Raw genomic sequence first — 22,624 nt, 5'->3', positions numbered from 1 at the left:
TCTTGCTTTTTTCCCCCCTTTTATGCTAAAGAGAATTTATGAACAATGGTTAAAATCAGTTTGTGTGATCTGTTGCTTCTGCTTCACTGGACCATATGAATGACTGAGTTTATAACTGGCTCACGTGCTGAGGAAAGGATAAGTTCTTATCACAAATATAAGCCTGTAAAGCAGATGTGTCCAAACTGTTCCACGAAGGGCTGTGTGGCTGCAGGTTTTTGTTCCAACCAAGCAGCAGCACACCAGGACCTGACTCGTTTAATCAACTGATCTCAGTCTTCAGACAGTTGATTGGTCAAACCATGTGCTCTTGATTGGTTTGGACACCTCTGCTGCAAAGTGTCTGCTCTGCATGTTTATTGATGATCTAAGGTTTAATGTCCTCATCTCAACACAGATGCACAAACAAACCTTCTGCCAGTATAAGTTGATGTGTGGCTGTGATTTCTCTGTGGCTATTTTAAAAATCTAAAATTATTATTATTTTTTTTTATTTGGATCATCACCAGGCTCATGTTTGTGTTGCAACAATTTGACAATTTGGGGCAACTAACTAACTAATTATTTCTATAAAACGGTCAAATCTTACTGAATGAAAAGCAGAAATCAAAAAATTACAATTTCTAAAAAAACACTAGACCACATTTTAAATTCTGCTTTCACTGGCACTAAGGTGAGATGGTTATTGTATGGATCATTGTGATGACAAAAAAAAAAAAAAATCAGCATCCTGCAGAAAAGTGAATTCAAGTGAATTCACTATATTCATTTAATTATTTTTTTATTTAATGCTGCAAGAAAAAAACAAAAAAAAAAAACACATACAACAATGACAGAAACAGAGACAGACAAACACAATGACGTACATAACCTGACAGAACATACACAAAACAAACAAGGACGAAATAGTCATAATTACAATAATGACAGTGACAACATGTAGTTACTGTGAATGTGGATCAATTCATTGACCAGTCATCTCAGCAGTTTTTGAAAAGCTATTTTGTCTGTAGGAAGACCAACCAACCTACCAAGTGATGGAGATTATACAATATTTCCAAAAACTTTCTTGTGACACTTCCTATAACTGCTATCTTTAGAGTCTTGTAGATTTTCAATGCAGTAAGACAAGTAGCTCAAAGCTGCACACGCTCCTTTTTGTAAAGCAGCTGTTTGATGGTTTCTGTGGAGATGAACTCTGTGTGGCAGAGTGATTTTCACATTTTCATGGCAGCCTGTGGGCTTAGCTCATGGATTCATCAAACTAAATATTACAAAAAAAGATAATATTTCTACTTAATATTACAAAAAGAGGATCATAAAAATCAAAGTGAAATATTTCAGATAGCTTTAATTGGTTGAATTCATGTAGTTCAGCTGAAGTGACGGCCTGTGTTTGGGAGGATCTCACTAAATTAGCTTGATTTTATCCCTCTGGGAATTATAGATGAAAGTGAACATTCATCCATCCATGTTCAAGACCTCCTTAAATTTATCTTTACTGTATTAAAGCTCTACTTCTCTGTGGGACAGGTGTGTGCTGGGAATCCATTGCGATCTTGTCTGCGTTACTGTTACGTGTACTTGTCTGAGGCAGGCATTGCCGGTCTGACCCTGTGGATGACAGGGGGTATAGCACTGTGCTACCCCCCTGCTCTCCCCCCTGACAGGCCTGATGGTGATAGATGCCTTCTCCCCTTGATGATGGGGAGTTGTGGCCCTGTGTGTGGTTGTCTGACTGGGGAAGATGCTGCATCTCCTGTGTATGAGGTTTCGAGGTCATGGTCCCTCACTGGCTTCCCACCTGATTCTAGATGATGCAGAGCTCAAACCAGCGTCGCTTGGCTGCAGCTGACTGCTCACATGAATTCTGCGTGTTCTCATTAGGGTTAGGTTCAGCCGCTTCAGATTTGTCCCTTTAACTGTCAGAAAGTACACTGTGACTTAATAGTAGACTCACCTTTTACAGCAAAATGACTTGATTTAAAATTAATCAAAAACAACTTTGATGATCAAACAATTGAAGTTATTTATTAATCAAAATGCCAAACATTGACTGGATCCGGTGTCTTAAGTGTGATGTTTATTTCACTGTAAACCGATTAGCTTTGGGACTGTTGGACAAAACAAGACATTTGAAGACATGACCTTGGGCTGTGGAAAACTGTGAAGGTCTTTTTGTTCATTCCTTTTGACATTACATAGACTAAACAAGTACTTAATTAAGTGTGAAAAATAATAAACAGATTAATTATTAATATAATAGTTAGTTACAGCCTTACAGCCTCAGGTATGTCTCTGTGTTTGATAGAATCTTGTCATATCATTAGTTTTGTGGGAACACGCACTGTAGAGTCTACCTGTCTGCGTTTGGTCTTCCTGGTATTACGCCGTAACTCAGCACTCCAGTGTTCACAATGAATTGTTAGAAATATGAAAGCAATGCTGCCTTCCAGGCACTCCCTCCAAAACAAATACTTGTGCTAATGGTCGTCTGGAATTTAAAATCACTCAGCAGCAGAGAGATGATACCTCTCTCTGTTGTACCGTATCACTCTGAATTCTTTGGGATGTCTTAGCCTGTGTCCCCACAGCTTAAAAAAAATGTTGCAAGATGCTTTTGAGTAATAATAAATTTGTGTTTCATAACTGTTTAGCTGTGAGGCTTTGCTTTTATTTCCTCAGATAAACAGGAAACACAGCAGGGTTTTCCTTTGGCCAAGTGTTTGAGCCTGAATTCGTGTCATGTATGAAGCACGTCTGGTGTCACCATGTCACTGTTATAGCAGCCAAACTGGGCTTGTCAGAACTGAAAACACACACAAGGGTTTGTGATCGTTTTAATGACCATGCTCATATTCTTTACTACTATCTACTTCTGCTCTTGATTTCTATATCAAGTTGAAATATTAAACCTGCAATAACAGATGCTTTTGTCCACTTGGAAGCAGCAGAAACAAGTTGTGAACACAACACTGATATATCATCACCTGTAACTTTAGTTTGCTGAAGTTAAGCCGAACAAACCAGTTCTTATTTACAGCAGGTGAATCAGTGTACACTTTCTTTTAGCTCTGTTTTGGTCTCTACCAACACTCAAGGCACATATCTCGCTCTTTTGACTGCTAATAAGTTCTTAATAAGCTCACCAGCTAATGTCTAACTGTGTGTCTGCCAAGCCAAGGTAGTGGATATAAAGCTGGGGGGAGCTGCAGATATGGGTGTTAATTCTGTGCTGGTTCATTATGAGGGAACCTTTTGATTACTGATTGTCTCATAAACAAGATATTTGTTGGGGAATTCCAATCATTAAGAAGTTAACTTTAAGGCCTTAGAATTATTACTATTCACATAGTGTATCAGACAGGCTTTACAGTGAAATCTTTGTGAGGAGTGAATATGTAACCTAGCCAGTGTGTGTGTGTGTGTGTGTGGACTTGTCTGAAAACCAAGAGCTCACAATACTTGTGGATTCTGAGAGCTTTGTGGGGACCAAAATGCTGGACCCCACAAGTTTAAATGGCTGTTTGAGGGTTTACACTTGGTTTTAGGGTTCAGGTTGGAATCAGGTTTAGGTTGGGGCTAGGGTAAGATTTAGGGACAGGCGTTCAGAAGGTGGCATGTATGCCTGATTTTATCCCAGATTGCATATGGCAGTACAACACTAAAGCTGCCACAGCTGCAGTTAGAATATGGAATATCCAACATCCATCCACTGCACGCACTGCTACAGCGGCGCTGAGATACAAAACTCGACATTTCAGAATAAAGAACAACAGAAAAACACTATAATATTTCAAGATAATGGAAAAAATAGGGACAACAATTCCTTCTCATGACAGTACCCAGCTCAGTTCAAGATTAGATGCTATACAGAGAAAAACCCCACTGATGTGCTGACCAGCCACAGATGTATGATGATGCCACAGGGCCTATTTCAAACTGAGTTTGTAAGTATGGAATAAGGTACTGAAATCATAATGGGGTAAAACTTAACTACACAGTGCACATGGTGGTGCAGATCCTGGGTTACAGGTTTACAGTTTTACCTTCTGATTCAGGAGGGTTTGGACGACAGCAGCTCTGTAAGTGAACGCGCCCCTGATGCTTGCGATGATGAGGATTTGTTTTTGTGTCATTCATGAATTCATTCATGTCCTGTGAATGGTACTATGGTCATAGTGTTCAGTGAGTGGTCCCAAGAGGAGTAAAGACTGCTTCAACCTTTCTGCTATAAACTTACAGAGTTTTCAGATTTCCAAATTGCAAAGCCATCTGATCTCACACACACATGCACTCCTCTAGAAAATGTTGGTATTGAAGTGTTGTAGGCTTGACTGGAGAAAAGGAGAGAGGTGTCATGATTTCCAAAAGCTGACGGCTGCTCTAAAGGTCTTCAGTTTGTTCAGAAACAGAACGGCTTCAGCTGAAAAGCTCACACAAAATGCTGGTGAAGCCACATTTGTTCATCTTCACTCCCCACAAAACAGTGGAGCAGGTGACAAGCGAGCGACTGTGATCAGCAATTACTGTGCTGACTAGTTTAGGGTTAGTAGGTTAATAGGTCTATGAAAAGGTGCCTGTGTTTAAGATAAGACAGTACAAATATGTTCAGTCTACACTGAGAAGTGTTAGAGTTTTTCAGAATTTGTAACTCATATTTCTCTGAGTTTACTTTTGCAAAGCTTTTCACACATTTCTCTTTACTGACATGCAACTCAGCACTAATACAACCAAAATACTTCATCCATATTTCAACATCCCTTCTTTTACCTCTTGTACTGACAACATTTGTCTTCCAACAAGAAAACTTTGTTCCTCAGAACACACTGACCTGAAGCAACACTGACAAGTAGCATCGCAGTATGTGCCAGTATAGTTTGTGAAGTAACTTTTATTTATTTAAGCCAAGAGTTCATTACAGCAAACAGAATGGCTTGTCCTTACTGCATAAACTGTGCTTTCTTCCAGTAAATGTCAGAAAGAAGTCAGAAATGATGCGACATGCTTCAGTAAGTCCAGGGGAGCAGCCGCCCCTGTCCTCTGCATTTGGCACGTAGAGCATTCAATATATCTGAGAGAGACATCTGATCATAAACGTTCCACCTCCACGAGGAGAGGAACTCATCTGTAGGGTTGAGGGTCAGAGAGTCAGAAAGTTACAAAACCTTCTGGATTCAGCCTCGCCTGCCCCCTTTCTCCTCACCCGGTACAAGTCTTTCTTTGAGGTCATCAAAGGATTAAAATAGGGTCTGTCTGCATGGTGAATTTTGGAAGATTGGAGTAGTGACTGTATGTATTTTGTATCCAAGCCATGAAAAGTGATCCACAGTGTAGTCAGCACTAACTGTGGGAAGAGTCTGGAAAAAGTCATCTGAGTCTGGAGAAATGTGACTAAGTTCTTGTAAAAACTTATCAGTTTCAGAAAAACATATTTTTCAGAAAATACTGTAAAAAAAAAAAAAAAAAAAAGCAATCAAAAACGACAAATATATATAATTTGTGTCTTTGTTATTGTTAGTAATCTGAAAAGGTTACAAGCAATATGATTTTTATATCTGCTGAGGGTTGGATCACAAGCAAGCTGAGGTACAACAATGTCACCCATTTAAAGGTTTAAATGGTGACTGATTTGTGCCCATTTCTTTATAACTAATTTGTTGCTGAGTGGAAAAAAAAAAAAAAACACTGGGAGGTTATTTTTCTGAATCATATGAGGAGCTGATCCAGCACACGCTGGCCAGAGGAAAGAAATCAATGATAAAACTAAACACATGAAAGATGCTAATACATGCAGATTGCCGAGACAGAAGTACCCTCCACATTGTCAAAGTATTGTACTCACTTGTGTTTCCAGATCAACTGCTTGGCAGAGGTGCACACTGGACCTCCTCAACACTGAGCTTCTTGTGTACAGCTGGCAGTGGAGACCTTCATTAATAAATTAAAGCTTCCACCGCTGCATGTAACTGATGTGGGGCTTTTCGAAAAACCAGCCAGACGCTAAATTTTACAAATACAGTAAACAACATGCATCCTCTCTCAGCCAGACTCCCTGTCACAATTTACTATTTTATTATTTGTTCGGTGAAGTGAGGAGAACTTCTCAGACTTAGCGAAACTTTGTCAGTTCACCATACGTCGGATTATTTCTTTCTTTATATGAAAACTTTTATTCTCAAACTGTAGTTTTATGAAACAATAGCTGGTCTGTCTGTCCCTCGCCTTCTCACTGCACATGTTAACTCGGTGTTTCTCTGCATCCATCATCAGCTGGGTCTGCTGCTGCTCCGTGGTAATGATGCTGCACGGGGGCCGTCGCTGATTCTGGGGCAGAATAAAATGAGAGACTGCTGTAGGTGTGTCTAATAAATGTGTGATGTGTCTGAAACAGGGCTCCACGTGGATGCAGTTCACTAAGCATTTGCATTACCGTATCCCTTTTAACAAACAGTCCTGAACATAGGTCTGTATCCAAACAGCTGCCCAGGTCCACACTGATAACTGACTGATTACCTGGTTAACCAGCTGCTCCTTCTCTTCAGAACTGGTTTGTTCAAGTGTATTGTTAGGGTTGAATGTTCTATTCCATCCTAACTCAGTTTAAAATGGGCCCAGCAGCATCCTTTTACATGCATGGTTAACTTCTACAATACTCTGTGATTGTGAATTGACTTGGGTTCTGTCCAGTTAGTGCCGGGATGTTCATACACAGGGTGCAAACCTCTAAATATATATAAAATATGTATATATAAAATATCAAGCTGCAGGCTACATAAAGCTGATAACTTCTGAAATCAAGTATTTTTTACAGGTGCTGAAAGTTGTGTAACCTGACTGCAGCAGTGAGTCTCTCCAAAGCGATAATATCCACAGGCTAACAAGCACAGAGTCTACAGTCTGACTCTGGTACCTGGGCAGATCTGGTGATCCCCGGAGCAAACATAGATTTTTTTTTTTTTTTTTTTTTTAATTCTTGGGTATTCATCAGCGTTTAGGCTGCAGTTCAACGTGTACAGGAAGCATCAAGGACAGCGAGTCTGTACAAGAGCTGGTATCAGCAGCAGCCGCCAAGTCGACTGAACAGTGTCAGCAGCAAACACACACAGCTACAGTAAACCCTGAGGGCAGAACATGTATCACCATCTGCAATGTTTAAGCAAGTTAAACTTTGTCACACAGTACACAAGTGAGTTTGTAGCAGTGGTTATGGCTGTAATGTTTTCATTTATATGAGTGGCAGGTAGGATGGTAACATATGGAAGGTGAGTAGGTGGGAAAAGGCGAAAGCTTTTGTCATTGTCAGACTCAGAGTGCAGGCATGTGGCTGCTTCCTGAAGGCAGTACGCACCAGTGTGAACTCGATTCGTACAACTCACAAAAATACCAGGAGTAAATACTCACTCATTCAGTCATTCGCTCAGTCACCCATTTCGGGGCAGCATCATGTCCAGTCGCAGCACAAACACTTGTCCCTGTCTTTTTCCTTCTCTGAAACGTTGATGTGTTTTCTCTTTTGTTGTTGTGTTTTGTGAAATGTCACCATTTTCCGTTTTCATGCATTTTGTAAAATGTTCTTTGTGTTTCTTGTTGTTGTGTTTCTGGAAATACTGTGTTTTCTTTTTTTGTAAAATGTGTTTTGTGTTTTGAGAAATGTGTTTTTTTGTGTGTGTTTTATAAAATGTATTTTCTGTCTTATTGTGTTTTTGTTAAATGTGTTTCTCTTCCTCCTTGTTACTGAACACATAAAGTAGGTCTGGAACAGCGACACCTTCACAGTTGGATTGTTTGTTATGATCACATGGACAGTGCTGTACAGGTTGTGTGCAGTGGCTTTGGCAGAGCTTCCTCACTGAAAACAGCTGCCTGCTATTCATGTCACCCAATAAATTCCAGTCCCAGTCGCTGATTATCATTCACGCACACACTGCAGTGCGACCTGTTTACCTGATTTAATAACCCTGAAATATACAGCGGTTTGAAGGCCTTTCATAACTTCAATGGGCTTTTTTTCCCAGCACATTTGACTTGTCACAGCAGGAAAAGCACAGATGTAACTAACAACATTAACAATGGCTCTTTTCAGTCTGACTGTCCCAGGAAACCTCAGTACCACACAGTACCAGAGCCATGGGGGCTGACAGATCTAAGGGATTCACCTCTTATCAGTGTAATTAATTATATCTGTGTGTTTCCTGTCAAAGTAATGGCTGACTCAGCGGGGCTGATCAACAAACTCATCAGGTGTGTTGTGAGGTAGTAAAAGTCTTGATTTCCACTTTACAAGGTAATTCTGTCAAATTTCAATTATGCAAGGGATATGAATTTCACACTGTGATCATAGTGGCCAAACCTATCATGGTAAACTTTTCTGAAATACAGCTGTAAAATGACTTCACATCATGATTGTCTCGGATTTTAATCAAATAATTTCTGTGTATCTTAAGAGTCTATGCTTCCATGAATGTTTTCAAAATTCATGACTTATTTTTCCAGATGAAATTCAGCTTATAATCCAAAGCAGCTGTCCGTAAAACTCTCTGAGGTTCCAGGGACTTTGCAGTCAGTGTTACCTGCTGGGTTTAAAATCATTTAGGGCAGAAAGTTAGTACATTACAGAGATGGACTGCAGCACAGTGCTGTGTTCATGATGCCGTGTTTCTAACCCTGGCATTAGAAACAGGTGGCGGTGTCGTTATCATGTTTAATGAAAAGTTCGATTTGGTCCCACGTTGGAGTGGTTGCGTCTAATGTTCTCTCTCCATCAGTGTTTGAAATTTTTCACAAAAATAATTCAGAGACCTGTTCCTGTTCCACATGAGCTAAAACTCTGCAGTGCTGCAATGGAAAAAAGTAAAAAGACACCAAATCATTTTCGTGAATCACCCAGATTGGTGAATTGAAGAGATGGAGGTGCTGTGGAATGGATGTGTTGTTGATTTGTGAGATGGTTGAGCGCACATGAAAGTGTTGTTGCAGCTGTCTGTGCAGTATTGTTGGCAGACATGGCGTAATGGTGTGAAGAAGAAACGGCGCTGATGCTGTTGAAATCCAGCACTTCACTCCTCCTTCCTGCTTCCTGTCATCGCACACCTAATGACTCGTCAAAGATGTTGGGAACTGTCCCCAAACTTTCTCTGAACCATTTCTGTGAGACTTTCAACTTCCAGACTTTTAGTAAACTGTGTGGAAACATTCAAATCCTTCATGACGCGTGTGTGTGCGTGTGTGTGATTTTTTTCCTTTTCTTTTAAATCTATTCCACAAAGTAAACTTTTTAGCTGTAAAGTAGATTGAACATGCAGGATGCTGAAAAGCAGATAAACTGGATGAATGTGTCCAGCTCCAGCTGTGGGCTGTGTGTGTGTGTCTGTGTGACTGGCGACGTTGATGGGATTCATATTGCTCTGGATTTCAGCAGAGAAAGGAGGAACATCAGGGGAAAGTACGGCCTGACCACTGCTCTCTGTAATTTGCTTGTGTGCTGAGGCAGAAGGGAGTGATCTGTGTTGCTCTGATTTCTGGACTCATAGTGTTCTCTCACAGCACATATCTGGTCTTGATGTGCAGTCAGAGGAGTTGTGAAGACTGGACTGGACTGGACTTGTGTTCCGGGGGGTGGGGGCGGGGCATACATTTCAGTAATCACATGGAAACCACAAGACACATGTCAACAAGCCCCTGCTTATTGTAAAATAACACAGAAGACAGGTTTGCCTGTGGAGTGCACTGGTTTTAATAACTGCAGGGGTTGGAGTATGTTAATCTTCTTATACCTGCACAAGTCTTGGGTAAATTCTGTTGGGGGTGTCCCCACGGATGAGTAGTGTAAGATGCATATTGTATGAACACGGTGTCCCTGGTTTGATGGCTCATCTTCTCCCATGTTTCCTGGATACTTCATCTGTCAATGGTCAAGTAAAATGACCCCCACCCCCCCAAAAAAATATAGGGACTGATGTATGTGAATGGATAAATGTAGCTAGATATTACAATCCTCTAATTAGCATATTTATGACTATGTACCAAGGTGTTAAATGTTACATGTACACTCCAACAGCTATAGCAGTGAACTGTGTGTGTGTATACACTCAGTTCCCACTTTATTAGGTAAAAGTAGTTAAATTGAATGTCCACTACAACAGTCCTGTAGTAAATCCCACTTTCATGAAGGTTTCACATTTAATTACGGTTGAATCTGGTCCAGAGAGGAGGAGATTCTGTTTATGGACTTTCTGCAGGCTGTAGTTTGCAGTGCTGTTGAATTGTATTGTATTGTGTCGTATCCAGTGGTGTTTCATATATTTAGTCCGTCTTTATGGGGTGGACATAATATTAGCCACACTTCAAAGTATAACACAGTATAATTCAACAGAATAATAACTGATAGTTGAACCAGCATCTCTGTAAAGTAGTTTCAACAAAACTGAACATTACCAGCTTAAAGAAAAGTAGAATTCATTGCAAGGCTGTTATAGTGGCCTGCATTACTTTTAGATACACGTGCATAATAAAATGTGTAAATATATTTTCACATCACAGATGAGTGGGTGAATGAGCGAGTGAGTGTGCATGGCTGCTCTGCAGGTGTGCTGGACATTACTGTAACTGAGCTGAATAATATAAATCTCATAATTAAGGTGTATTGAGGAAAAAAATGTTTGTGATAATGTTGAGTATTTATGCAAAGAAGAAAAATATATCTATAAACAAGCAAAAGCATGAACCAGATACACGTGACAAATTAAAATATCTAAAAGTATTGATGGGTCCCTTTAAATATTTTAATTTGTCATGTGCATCTGTGCACCCAGCAGATGTTCAGAGCATTAAGAGGGAAAGCTTTAATAAATGATGCTGAAATGCAGATTAACGTGACCGCATACTTCTGCCTTTAACATCAGCTCTTCTATTTCTTCACAGGTGTCACTCTGTGATTGTGTAAGGTCATAGCCAATCAGCAGCAGTGTCGGGACCAGAGGGGAGTGTACCAACAGTCATAGCATGGACCTTAGATTCAGACGGCTGTCGCCTCTCACCAGGGGAGCTCTTCATCTCCTGCTGCTGGCCAGACTGGTGCTGCCTTCTCACACAGAGAGTGAGTACTAATTTCACCCGCACAGCTCAGGGCTTTGCCCTCATGTTAACAGTTCTACAGATTGGTTTTCTGTTAGCTGCTGTGAAGTCTGCAGAGAGACGGGGTTTAAATGGAAGATTGTTACAGTGCATTCAGGAAGTATTCAGACCCCTTCACCTTTTCACTTTTTGTTATGTTGCAGACTCATTCTAAAATAGTTTAAACTCATTCATCAAACAGAAATTTAGAAATTTATGCTAATTAATTAAAAAGGAAAAACTCAAGTATCACAGTGAGATAAGTTTTCCAACTCTTTGCTTTGATGCTTGAAGTTTAGCTCAGGTGCCTCCCATTACTCTTGATCACCTTTGGGATGTTTCTACACCTTGACTGGAGTGAAATTCAAATGATTTACATGATGTAAACATGATGTGGAATCATATCAAACCTGTCTACACAAGGTCTCAGAGCTGACAGTGCATATCTGAGCAGGAACTGCCTGCTGAGCTCAGAGACAGGATGGTGTTGAGACACAAATCTGGGAAAGGCTACAAAATAAATTCCTGCTGCACTCAAGGTTCCCGGGAGAACAGAGGCCTCCAAAATTCAAAATACTGGAGAAGGGCCTTGGTAAGAGAGGTGACCAAGAACCTCATAGTCAAGAAAGCAGGAACAACCATCACGGCAGCACTCCACCAATCTGGGCTTCCAGACAACAGGACATTGACCTTAAGCACACAGCCAAGACACCACAGGAAAGGCTTAGGAACAACTCTGTGAATGTCCTTGAGTGTCCCAGACAGAGCCCTGACTTGAACCAAATCGAACATCTCTGGAGAGACCTGAAAATAGCTGTCCACTGACAGTCCCCATCCAACCTGACAGAGCTTGAGAGGATCTGCAGAGGAGAACGGCAGAAAATCCCCAAATCCAGGTGTGTAAAAGTGTTGCGTCAGACCCAAGAAGACTCGAGGCTGTAATCGCTGTCAAAGCCGCTTCAACTAAGCACAGAGTAAAGTGTCTGAATACTTATGGCAATGTGATATTTCTGTTTTTCCTTTTTTAATAAATTTGCACCCCAGTTGCCATGGGGTGTTCAGTGTAGTATGATGAGGGGAAAGAATGAATTCAAAGGACTTCATCATAAAACTGCTACATATATATATATACACACACACACTTCTACTTCATGATTGCATCAGTTTTAAGATTAATAACCCTTTACGGATTCCAGCAGCATCACTGACAAAATTTGTTACCCTTACCTTCTGCGTGGGTGATTCAGATTAATGTGTTTGGAAGCTTTATCCAACCCACAGTGGAATTCAGAGGTTTATAGAGGTATCTGTTGAGCCAAAAGTACACTTTTACACTCACTCACTCAGAGCATTCCTGTGCTTCTCATTGGTGCTGACTGTTCATCAGACTCATACACACTATTCTCACTACTGTAACCCAATTTTCCCATTGTACTTTTCCCATTGACCTTCCTGATTCATACTGACAGTAGTGGAGTTTCAGCACAGGAGCGAATGTGTATGTTGTTGTACCTGTAGACCAGAGGCCTGTAGTACTATGAAACAGGATGGTAGATGGTGGTTCAAATCTTATTGGGTTACATTGCCATGGTAACTTATGCTGTTCATGTGATCTGTTCCAGAGAAGGTCAACCACATGACTGTGCTGTTTGAGGCTTTCCATGTGTCCACAGCTTCTAAAAAACAGAGGGAGAGTTGATCACACTAAATAACTACATAATAAATATTGTAGCTTCATTTTAATTAAACACAGATTCATTCATTCAGTGTTGATGCTTTTACTCTGTTATTCCACTCTATTATTATTACTCTATTATTGTACTTATTTACAGTCAATCCTCAGTCTGACTTTATCAATTGTAAATTATTTCTAACATTCTTTTTTTTATTCTTGTCATGTGATCATGTTTACATTTCACCTTGTCGAATATCAGTTTTTTGTCACTATAACTGAACATACCTGAACAATTCCTTCTCATATCATATACAGTACTTTATTCATTGTTCTGACAATGCTGCAAACCCAGAGTTAACTGAGCCGGTTGATAACCAGCTTCATGATACAGGTGATCCAGACTTAGTGAAGCCAGATTACTAAAAGTTAGCTTGAGTATGCTGAACTTGCTCCATAGTACAGGCCTCAGGGCTGTAGTGGAGGCTAAACCTAAAAGTAGTCTCCCTGTCTCTGTTTCTTCTGCAAATTCAAGGACACTGGAACATTGCATCCCAGTGTCAGTATCACTGTGTCCTGTAAACACACACTAACTATCAACCCCTTGTGCTACATGGGACGAAACGCATCCTTCGAGCTGAAGCTATCAGGCAGAATGTAAACACTCAGGAGCTGTGGTTTTTTTTGGGGACAGAGAGTGAATGAGGGTGTGATTCTCTTGTTTGCTGAGTTGTGTTTGATTCGAGGCTGGCTTTTGAGGTACAGACTGGTAGGCATATCTTTCATCGTGGCCCTTGTGGGCCTGTAATAGAGGAAGTGTTGTTCCCAAAAAAATATGTCTTTTTCTCAGCCCCCATCTCACACACATCCATCTGCACTCTCACAGGCTGACATTTGTTCCAGAACGAACTGAAGGCTTATCTACAGATGAAATACATTTCTAAAATAAGAATAATTTAATACATTCTTTATATGACATTTTACGCACAACAGGGTTAACAGAGTTGAAGTGATTTCTTTAAAAAACTGATGTGGGGTTTCAAAAGGGAATTAAAGAAACATAAAAGAAATGAGAATCCTAAACTGCAAACTGTACTGAGGTTGTGAAGCTAATGGAACAGAGGCTAGCCCAGAGATAACGTAGCTAAAACACAAATGGCTTGTGTTTTAAAATGTTGGATTTGTTAAAGAATAAATAGAGCCAATGTTTGGTTGTGGCTGCTAGATCTGTCCACATGTCTAACCTCTATATTATTTGCAAAAACCATGTATTATACTGCAACAGCTGCTTGACCAATGAACATTTGCATCAGTGTTTTTGTCTGGCAGTCACACCTGTGCTGAGGGTCAAGCAACTGATTGCAGGCAAGCAATGCCGTATCTCGCACTTGAATATATTACTTAAAAGTTATAAGTGAGATGAGTAAATGTTATTTGTTATTGCTTGCTCCGGACCTCCAACCTTGAATAAAAATCAGATTCGGACCTTGGAGTAAGTAAGCTTGAGAACCCCTGCTATACACAACATCATGCTGCTCCCATTATGAGTACTGACTCATGGGTGGTGTGGTGGGGGGGGGGGGGTCACGGCTGGGTTTGGAGACTGAGAAATGATCTGCATGCATTGACCAGACCCTGGCTAATGCAATGATGGTTCTTTGGTTCACCCATGAGAATACCATTGAGGCAAGTCAAATATGTGTAATGAGCACAGCATCAAATCTGGTAAGGGCGCAGGATGTAGAGGTGAAAGGTTGAGTAGGAACATTAAGAAAATAGAATTTCATATTAGTTTAGTCAGACATGGAAATCAGTTTGACATTTTATACAGCTGACAGCAGTTAGTTAAGTCTGACCTTGGGAAGACAAAAAAATTAAAATGTGATACCACAGTCAGTGATGCTTGGCAGCTAAAGAATAGAGTTATTCCAGATGACACAACTTTAAATCCAACAAAACCATCAGATCTGTTGAAGGCTACCACGTGCACCAGCGTAGTTTAGCAGACACCAGAGTTCTCTTAGTGTTCCTAGCGATTATTTTGGTGAGTACAAAGAACAGAGAACCAGAACCAGAGAGGTCAGATCTATAAAAATTCAACCCAAGTTGCTGCTAGAGGAAAGTTCATTGGAATCAAAAGGATTCTTCCCTCCGAGGACTGAACGTGTTCATCAGTTTGCTTCTTGCAGCAGCTTCAGTAAACATCTTCACTGGCCCTCAGACCTCTTGAAATCGTGTAATTGTGGCCTGTTCGCAGACCCAGTGGCATTCCCTTAAAATTCGAAACAGCAAGTTGTGCCTATAGCTGGCTCATTGGTCTGTGGGAATCCTGACCCAATCACATCTTTTTCCTCTTCCTTCCAAAACACACCGTGCACACATTGATTGTTGTCATTGTGTTGGTGGAGCCCTTTGATTCTTCCCTCATGACTTTTCATGTGCACAGCCAGCGCAGTGCTTGTTATCCCCATTTGAAGAATTATTGCCTGTCACTCCTCTCCATGACAGCAGCTTCTCGTCTCATCTTCAATTGTGGCTGTTCAGAACAGCTATCAGCGCATTTGCCTTTCGACGTGGTCGGACGACACGCTGAACGAACTAGTTATTTGAAACATACTGAGACCATCAGCCCTCGATGTGTCATTCAGATGCGTGTTTTGATGGCAGGAAATACTGTCCTTTCAAAGGCATGTTTGCTCCAGCTCACAGTTGCAGAGCTGGCAGCTCAAGGACATATAATTCCTGTGATGCTCACTCACTTTTGATAGCCTTCATAGATTGTTGGGCACTTAACATGCTCAAGCAGCAAGAAAATACAACAAGATGGAGAAATTTCTAGTCCTCAGGGACAGCATGCAGTAATCAGGAGGCTGCACAGTGCAGCACAGCTCCCCTTTGAGCTGGGGAAAAATATCCAATGATTCTGAGAATAAGCTGAACAATGGAAGACACGAAGCGGAGCAGGAAATGTAAATTCCATTGCCTACTTTGCATCTATGTAGCTGTTGCTTGCTGATGAAGTATTTCACAACCTGAATGCCACCAAGTGAGAGGACCTATCTTCTGAATCTACCTTTAGCTCACAGAACAGGTAGCTAGTAAAATGTATGGTTGGTCTCTAAAATCCAATCAACATTTTGTGGGACAATAGAGGAAGTAGAGTCTTGCAGTACGTAATAAGGCATCTGTCCTTATGAAGGTGAACAATATTCCAACATCTGTCAATCATTTAAAGCACAGTAACTTTATTATATAACCCCTTTATAGTGCGTTACTCATCTTCCCATCTATAGCGAAAGATAATAATGCATTAACAAGTCAGTTTCTTTGTGTCTATGCATTGGTGTGTGTTGTGGCACAGGAAAACAGCAGTGGTTTGAGAAAATGGGAATCATTAATTTCTCACTCAGGTAGTAACACCAATAATGTTACTATCTGCAGTGTCCATTGAAGATGGAGGTCCATAAATCTAAGAAATCACGTAAAAGGCATTTCTGATAACGTAAAATCTCACAACGTAATCATCAGAATTGCAGACATAGTATAGTATGTCTGAATGTCCATGGTTACAGTGCAAAGAGGAACTGCTTGCAGCTGAAAATGTAAAGAAATATAATTGAGTAAAATTCATTCTTGGCAGCATAATACCAATTGTTTACATCACTCTAAGCATCATGGAAACCCTGGTGGGTTCAAAATGATATTACAGTTAAATGATAGAAATAAACAAAAACAAAAGCAGTGACAAAATCAATAAAAATGTTTTTTTATTCATTCTACGCAATTTTCAGGATGGATTTTCCTGATAGAACTACAACACACACACACAGAACATGTATTGTGCCACTGGCATGCCAATTGATGGAGTAGCCCAACCTAAAATAATATACAACATGTGTATCTAATGTCTGTAGTGACATTAAATAAAGGAAGTGAAAACCAAATAAAGGGCAGGTAGTTTCCTGTAGCTTTCTTGGTTTTAAGAGCGTTATCATGTTGGGTTTTGTGGTGGTGATGTTTCTGCCTGTGCACAGTTCATCAGCCAGTGTTATCCAGTCTTGTCATTTGTTGATTCGGTTTAACTAGCCGTTATTAGCATTTGATTGGGTACAATGGATCTCCCTGCTGATGCTAATACAGCAGTGTGAGACACAGCGAATGAGACGTATGAATGTAAATTATGATTTGAATTCAGTTAATCACACAGCATCCATCAAACACTGAAATGTTCTCCACATGTGCTGATGAAAATGACCTCTCAGCATCACAAGCAGGAGCGATGTGACATTAGGTCTGTGTGAGCTGGGTGCATGTTAAATGCCAGTTCTCCACAGGGAAGTTGCTCTCTGAGAGAGGGAGTGCTTCACTGTCGTCACCTCACAGTAGCTCATTCTCACCTCATCATGCTGTCGAGAAGAATACAGCTCACACTCTCGAGTTCACTCATGGCAGGAAAATTCTGAGGAGGCTTTTGAAAAGGGAGAGATTTTCTAACCCAAAAATAATCCTTTTCAGATACTTTAGACACATTATGTGATTTAATGACTGACTGTATATAAACACAAGCAGGGCACAGATGAAGTAAATGTTATTTCTAACTGAGCTGAACCTTTGAACTGTTAAATAGAGCAAATGATTCAGCAAACTTTTTTATTATTATTATTATTTAATGCAAATTTTTGTCTTTTAGCCTAAAGCACCATACTTGAGCTCAACAACTGATTGCAATTTAAAAACACAAACCAACTCTTCACCGCAGCTGCCACCGAGCTACTACTGACCATCATCATAAGCAGCCATTAGTGCAGAAAAGAACTTCCAATGTCCATGAGAAGCAACTCAGCTCTAAGCCAATGAACGGCCTGAACACACAAATTCACAGCCAATCACTTAATTATAAAACTCACAACAAGATTCAATTCAATTCATTCATTCATCTTTTATACCGCTCTGTCAGGGTCGTGGGGAGCTGGAGCCTATCCCAGCTGACTATGGGTGAGAGGCGGGGTACACCCTGGACTGGTTGCCAGTCAATAGCAGGGCCGACACAGAGACAGACAACCACACACGCACACACTCACACCTGTTTTAATTTAGAGTAGCCAATTAACCTAATATACATGTTTTTTGGGATTGTGGGAGGAAACCGGAGTACCTGGAGAAAACCCATGCAGGCACAGGGAGAACATGCAAACTCCACATAGAAAAGTTCGAACCCGGAGCCCTCTTGCTGTCAAGCAACAGTGCTAACCACTGTACCACCGGGCCGCCCTCAATTCAATTTTATTTATATAGCGCCCTCCACAATCAAAATTGTCTCAAAGCGTGTTACAGAGACCCAGAGCCTGACCCCAGAGCAAGCACTTAAGGAGACAGTGGCAAGAAAAAAACTCCCTTTAAGATGAAACCTGAACCCAAGACAGCCATGACATCTTGCCAGATCACCACATAACAAATCACTGACAACTTGTTCAGTCTTCCAAGATTCTAACCAGAATGCAGTCATACCTAATATTTCTTTCTTTTTTTTTTTTTACACCTGCAAAAATTCAAGTTGTTTTCATGTACAGATGGCTGTTCTTACACATGGTCGTCCTTTTCAGATGCTTCACATGTAATCCAACCCAAACAATGATGATGATCTATCTCCATAAAATCTTACATGACCAAGTTTGGCCTCTATCAGTAAATACTAGATAGAAAAGAAACAGCTTGACATGCATTTGGAGCTGCAGAGTATGAACAAAGCACTAAGTGTTTCCTGTGAGCCATCATTTTCTTGGAGCTTTGTGAGAGCTGTAGCTGAGACGGTGTTCTTCTGATGTGACGATCATCAGTTATTGTGTCTGATCAGACAATCATAGAGGCTTAAATGTTCGTTACGACTCGGCTGATAGACCCGGCACACTACACCCTGGACTGGTCTGACCAATCAGGACTTGCATAATGTACAGAAGTGTTCATTGTTCCAGCTGGCAGCACCGACATTCATCCTCTGTCACTGTGGAAAGTTTTACAGATCTGCTCAGCAGAGTCCTCTGTGCTCCCCTGGGTGCTGATGTTGTGACGCGTCCCAGATGTCGAGCCGGTCATCTGTCTGTGACACGCTGGATGAAATCAGCGACTGTCGCACAGTACGCTCTGTTTCATTCATGACGTGCCACGTCAGCCCAGCAACTGACTCCTGTTCAGTAGACCGTGGTGAATAGTGGAAAACACTTAACTCTGAATACTGCTTCAAAGCGATATTAGGAAAAGTGTGTATCAAGTATCAGGTTCAATGTACTGTGTATTGGTGTTTTTCCAACACTTGCCAGCTACCTGCCGGTGTGTGAACACACACTTACACGCTCAAGACTGCAAACGTGTGTATTGCAACAAACCCCATTAATAATATTGTATGGTTTGGTCCCGCCATCAGGTGAGATGGACTCACCAGCCTGCTGCCCTGCTGCACTATTTCTCACTGACTGCTTTTTTCACTGCATTTGCATGTGGCAGCAGTAGCTGTTGTTGACATTAATGTTAACTGCTTTCAGTCTGAGCAACCTAGTCTTGCGTGGTCTCTATGAAATCAGTGTTTCACAAATGTAATGTAATAAACATCACAATTAACAACACACTGAGATGCAATATTTATCTAGGTATTTAGAATTATTCATATTCTGGTGAAGAAGAACAGAAATGAATTGAGTTGACTTTTGGGTTTTACTAATCGCTTACTACTTACACTTTCTTACTAATGTGATGAAGATTAAACACAGTGATCACCACCATCGTCTGCATTTTCCTTTATGGGTTTAAATGCCTTATTTAATACGGTGTAGTTTTACTGTAGAAACCGTTAGTGAGTAGTAGGCCTTCACGATATGAGCAAAATGTGCGATGTGCGATGACACTCTTCAATACTCAGATGACGATATGACTTGCGATACATAAGAAAAATATTTAAGTTTGCAAGTTAACTACAACGATTATTAAGTCATAATTCATGGATTGTTATTATGTCTTATGGGTCAGATAATATGTAATATTTATTAATATTTTAATTTGAAGGATGAGCTCAAAATCAATAAGCAATCAATCATTTTCAATGTATGTGTACTGTATGTGTATTTAGTTGGTTTAATAAAAGAACGAGGTATAGAGCTGTTCTATAGGAAAGGTAACTTTAAATGACTTCTGTTATGGCGCCATGTAGAAAATAAAAAGAAATAAAATTAACATGATGTTCTCTGAGGGGCGGGTCACCCCTCCTAATATAATGATAGGGGAAACACTGCTCTGATAATAATTCCACGTGCACCAAATATATTTACCGATAGCAAGATGCAGCCTGTGGCCTAAACACTGCAGTGTGACCCAGTGGATGCATGGCCCATGTGTCCAGGGCTGCATGCACATATAAACAAAACTTATCGCATTTCAGACCAGCTTTTGCCATGTGTTTATCACGAACGTTCACATTGTGATGACAATGAAAATACGATTAATGGTGCAGGCCTGGTGAGTAGTATAATTACAGGACACTAACATTTGTATTCAAGCACTCAGGATGTTCTCATGCAGCTAGGGCTCACTTAATGCATAGTATGCTGTAACGCCCCCCCCCAGCTTGTCTTTGGATTTGCAGCTTCCCAGGGTCGTGCGCACACAATGATTTGCACAACAGAATCAGTTCATTCCCTGTTTCTTTGCCTTCCTCCTTCCAGCTTTCATGGAGCATGTGGGTACTGCTACCATACTTGTGTGGGAAGCAATTTCGCAGGTCATGAACAAAGAGCAAGGAGAGAACAATGTATTATTTATAAGAACAAACACAAGTGGCAGCAGTGTCTCTGCATCCTGCTCTCCAAACGGAAGTTAAGATTACTGACTGTGCCAGGCCGGCTTGCCTGCTTGCGGGTATTAGATTATGGGGAGAAGCAGGAAGGTAAAATTGTCCTTTTGGACTGCTCAGTATGACTGTATGGACCTAAATGCACATCTCAATAATGCTAAACTCTACCATTGTCCTTTTCTCCCTCTTGCAAGCCGGTGTCTGTTTATCGCCAAGCATTGCTCAGGGAGTAGAGATTTCTATGAGCAACAAGCTGTGCTGAAAGAGACCACTGTAACAAAAGACTCCACCCTCAGACTCACGCTGTAATGTATCATCAATCACTCAGGCTTAGCTAATTGCAGAAATTATTTTGTGATGACTTATTGAACTGTTGTCATTTACTGTTCTGCTGTTCATAACTCCACTCAGCCTGCTTCTCAGGCTCAGCCGAATAGATTGGATTTGCAGTGTCTGCTCCGGCAGACTGCTATGACAAGACTGTAAATCAATTGGTTCATGAGAACGAAGCTTCATCTTGATTTAAGACGAGCTGTTCTTGGCCGAGGTTTGACATATGGATTATCATGTCAGAAAGTGGAATTGGAAAATGCTTTGTTTTTCTCTTTTTAGTAAAAGAAAAAAAAAATGTATTTTTGAGACGAGATGTCACCACAGACAGACAGACAGACAGGCAGGCAGGCAGGCAGGCAGACAGACAGACAGACAGCTAGTCTGTTTCTTGTAAAAGAAAAGCAAAAAACCCCTGTGATTTAATGTCAGTGATTTGCATTAGAATTTCAGCCTTTCATTAAAATCATATTGGATTTCAAAATGAAAAGTTAAATTATTTGAATACAATGAAAGCACTTAGGGGGCACATGATGCAAATGTATTCATCAGTGAAAATGCTGGGTTACATAAACGTGTGTGTGTGTGTGTGTGTGTGTGTGTGTGTGTGTGTGTGTGTAGTGCATGTCCTTGTGTGTTCTTTAAGGGTTGGGACCAAGTGTAAACTGTGTGTAGCAGTCAGTCATTGTGTAGAGTATCTGGACATGGATTTGTGGACTGATTTGAAAACTTCCATATTCTAAAACCAAGAAAGAGGTTCACACCAGAATCCTCTTTATCCAGTCAGGGTTCACTAATCATGAATGTTCTCATACAAATCGTGTTTTAAACTACTGAGATGAGTTGTTTAAAGTATTGTAATACATACATTTTGCTGCTGAGTAATTAGCAATTCTTTTTTTTTCCATGATTGGCACATAATCAGTGATTAATTACAGTTTTCAAGTAACTTACCTAGCCGCTCATGTTGCTTTGACAGGGGGCTGTTTTTAGCCTCAGCTCCTGCTAAGTGGTTAGTAAATAATATCATTGTCCTCCTCCGCTACTGAATGATGACTGTTCCAATTTGACAGGCACTCACCAGCAGTCAGTCAAAACCAAGGCAGCTTCAGTGAGTCCAGGGCCTGGGCCTGGACGTGGAACCTGTAATGGAATCTTTATTGAAACGAGCAGTGGCACGAACAGTTCAAAGACACGAATGCAGAAGCCCTGCATGAGCTGTGTTCCTCACAGCTGATGAACTGCATAAGGATGAATGTGCAACTTCCTTTTCTCTACCCATGATGCACTTCCTTTAATGTATTTTATCACTTTAATAATCAAGTGAGCCCATTAACTCCTGCTGAATTTTGTCTGCTGTTATAATTTTTACGGTTGTAGATCCTATGTAGTCCATCATGTTGTTGAAAACAGAAAGAAGGAGTGAAGCCTTGGTTATATCACAAATAATCAGCTGTGACACCCAACTCATTCAGCCACTCATTCAGGTTGTCAGGAGATAACATGGCTTATTATCTAATGGACTGGAAATATATTTGGGCCTAACAGCAGTTTTTCAGGTGTGCATTAGTTCGTTGAAGATAAAAAAAAATTGTGAGACAGTCTGAGCCTGAGTTCTATTTGTCCTGTTGACTGCTGGATGCCTGGTCTAACTATGTGGCTGTTGG

General features: G+C 40.6%; 1 protein-coding gene across 7 annotated transcripts in view; it reads left to right on the top strand.

The window, feature by feature from the left end:
* The window catches only part of ptprfa (protein tyrosine phosphatase receptor type Fa), a 225,811-nt gene that overhangs the window by 11,638 nt on the left and 191,549 nt on the right, over window positions 1–22,624 (top strand). For all 7 annotated transcript variants that reach the window (XM_041039769.1, XM_041039766.1, XM_041039768.1 and 4 more), the window contains exon 2: window positions 10,924–11,098. In XM_041039769.1, coding sequence (XP_040895703.1) covers window positions 11,005–11,098 — 94 coding nt within the window. In that variant the 5' untranslated portion in view covers window positions 10,924–11,004. The remainder of the gene's footprint in view (window positions 1–10,923; window positions 11,099–22,624) is intronic.

This window comes from Toxotes jaculatrix, chromosome 6 (genome assembly GCF_017976425.1).
Source record: "Toxotes jaculatrix isolate fToxJac2 chromosome 6, fToxJac2.pri, whole genome shotgun sequence".
Taxonomy (NCBI): Eukaryota; Metazoa; Chordata; class Actinopteri; family Toxotidae; genus Toxotes; species Toxotes jaculatrix.
This window is presented reverse-complemented; position numbering and strand designations above follow the sequence as displayed.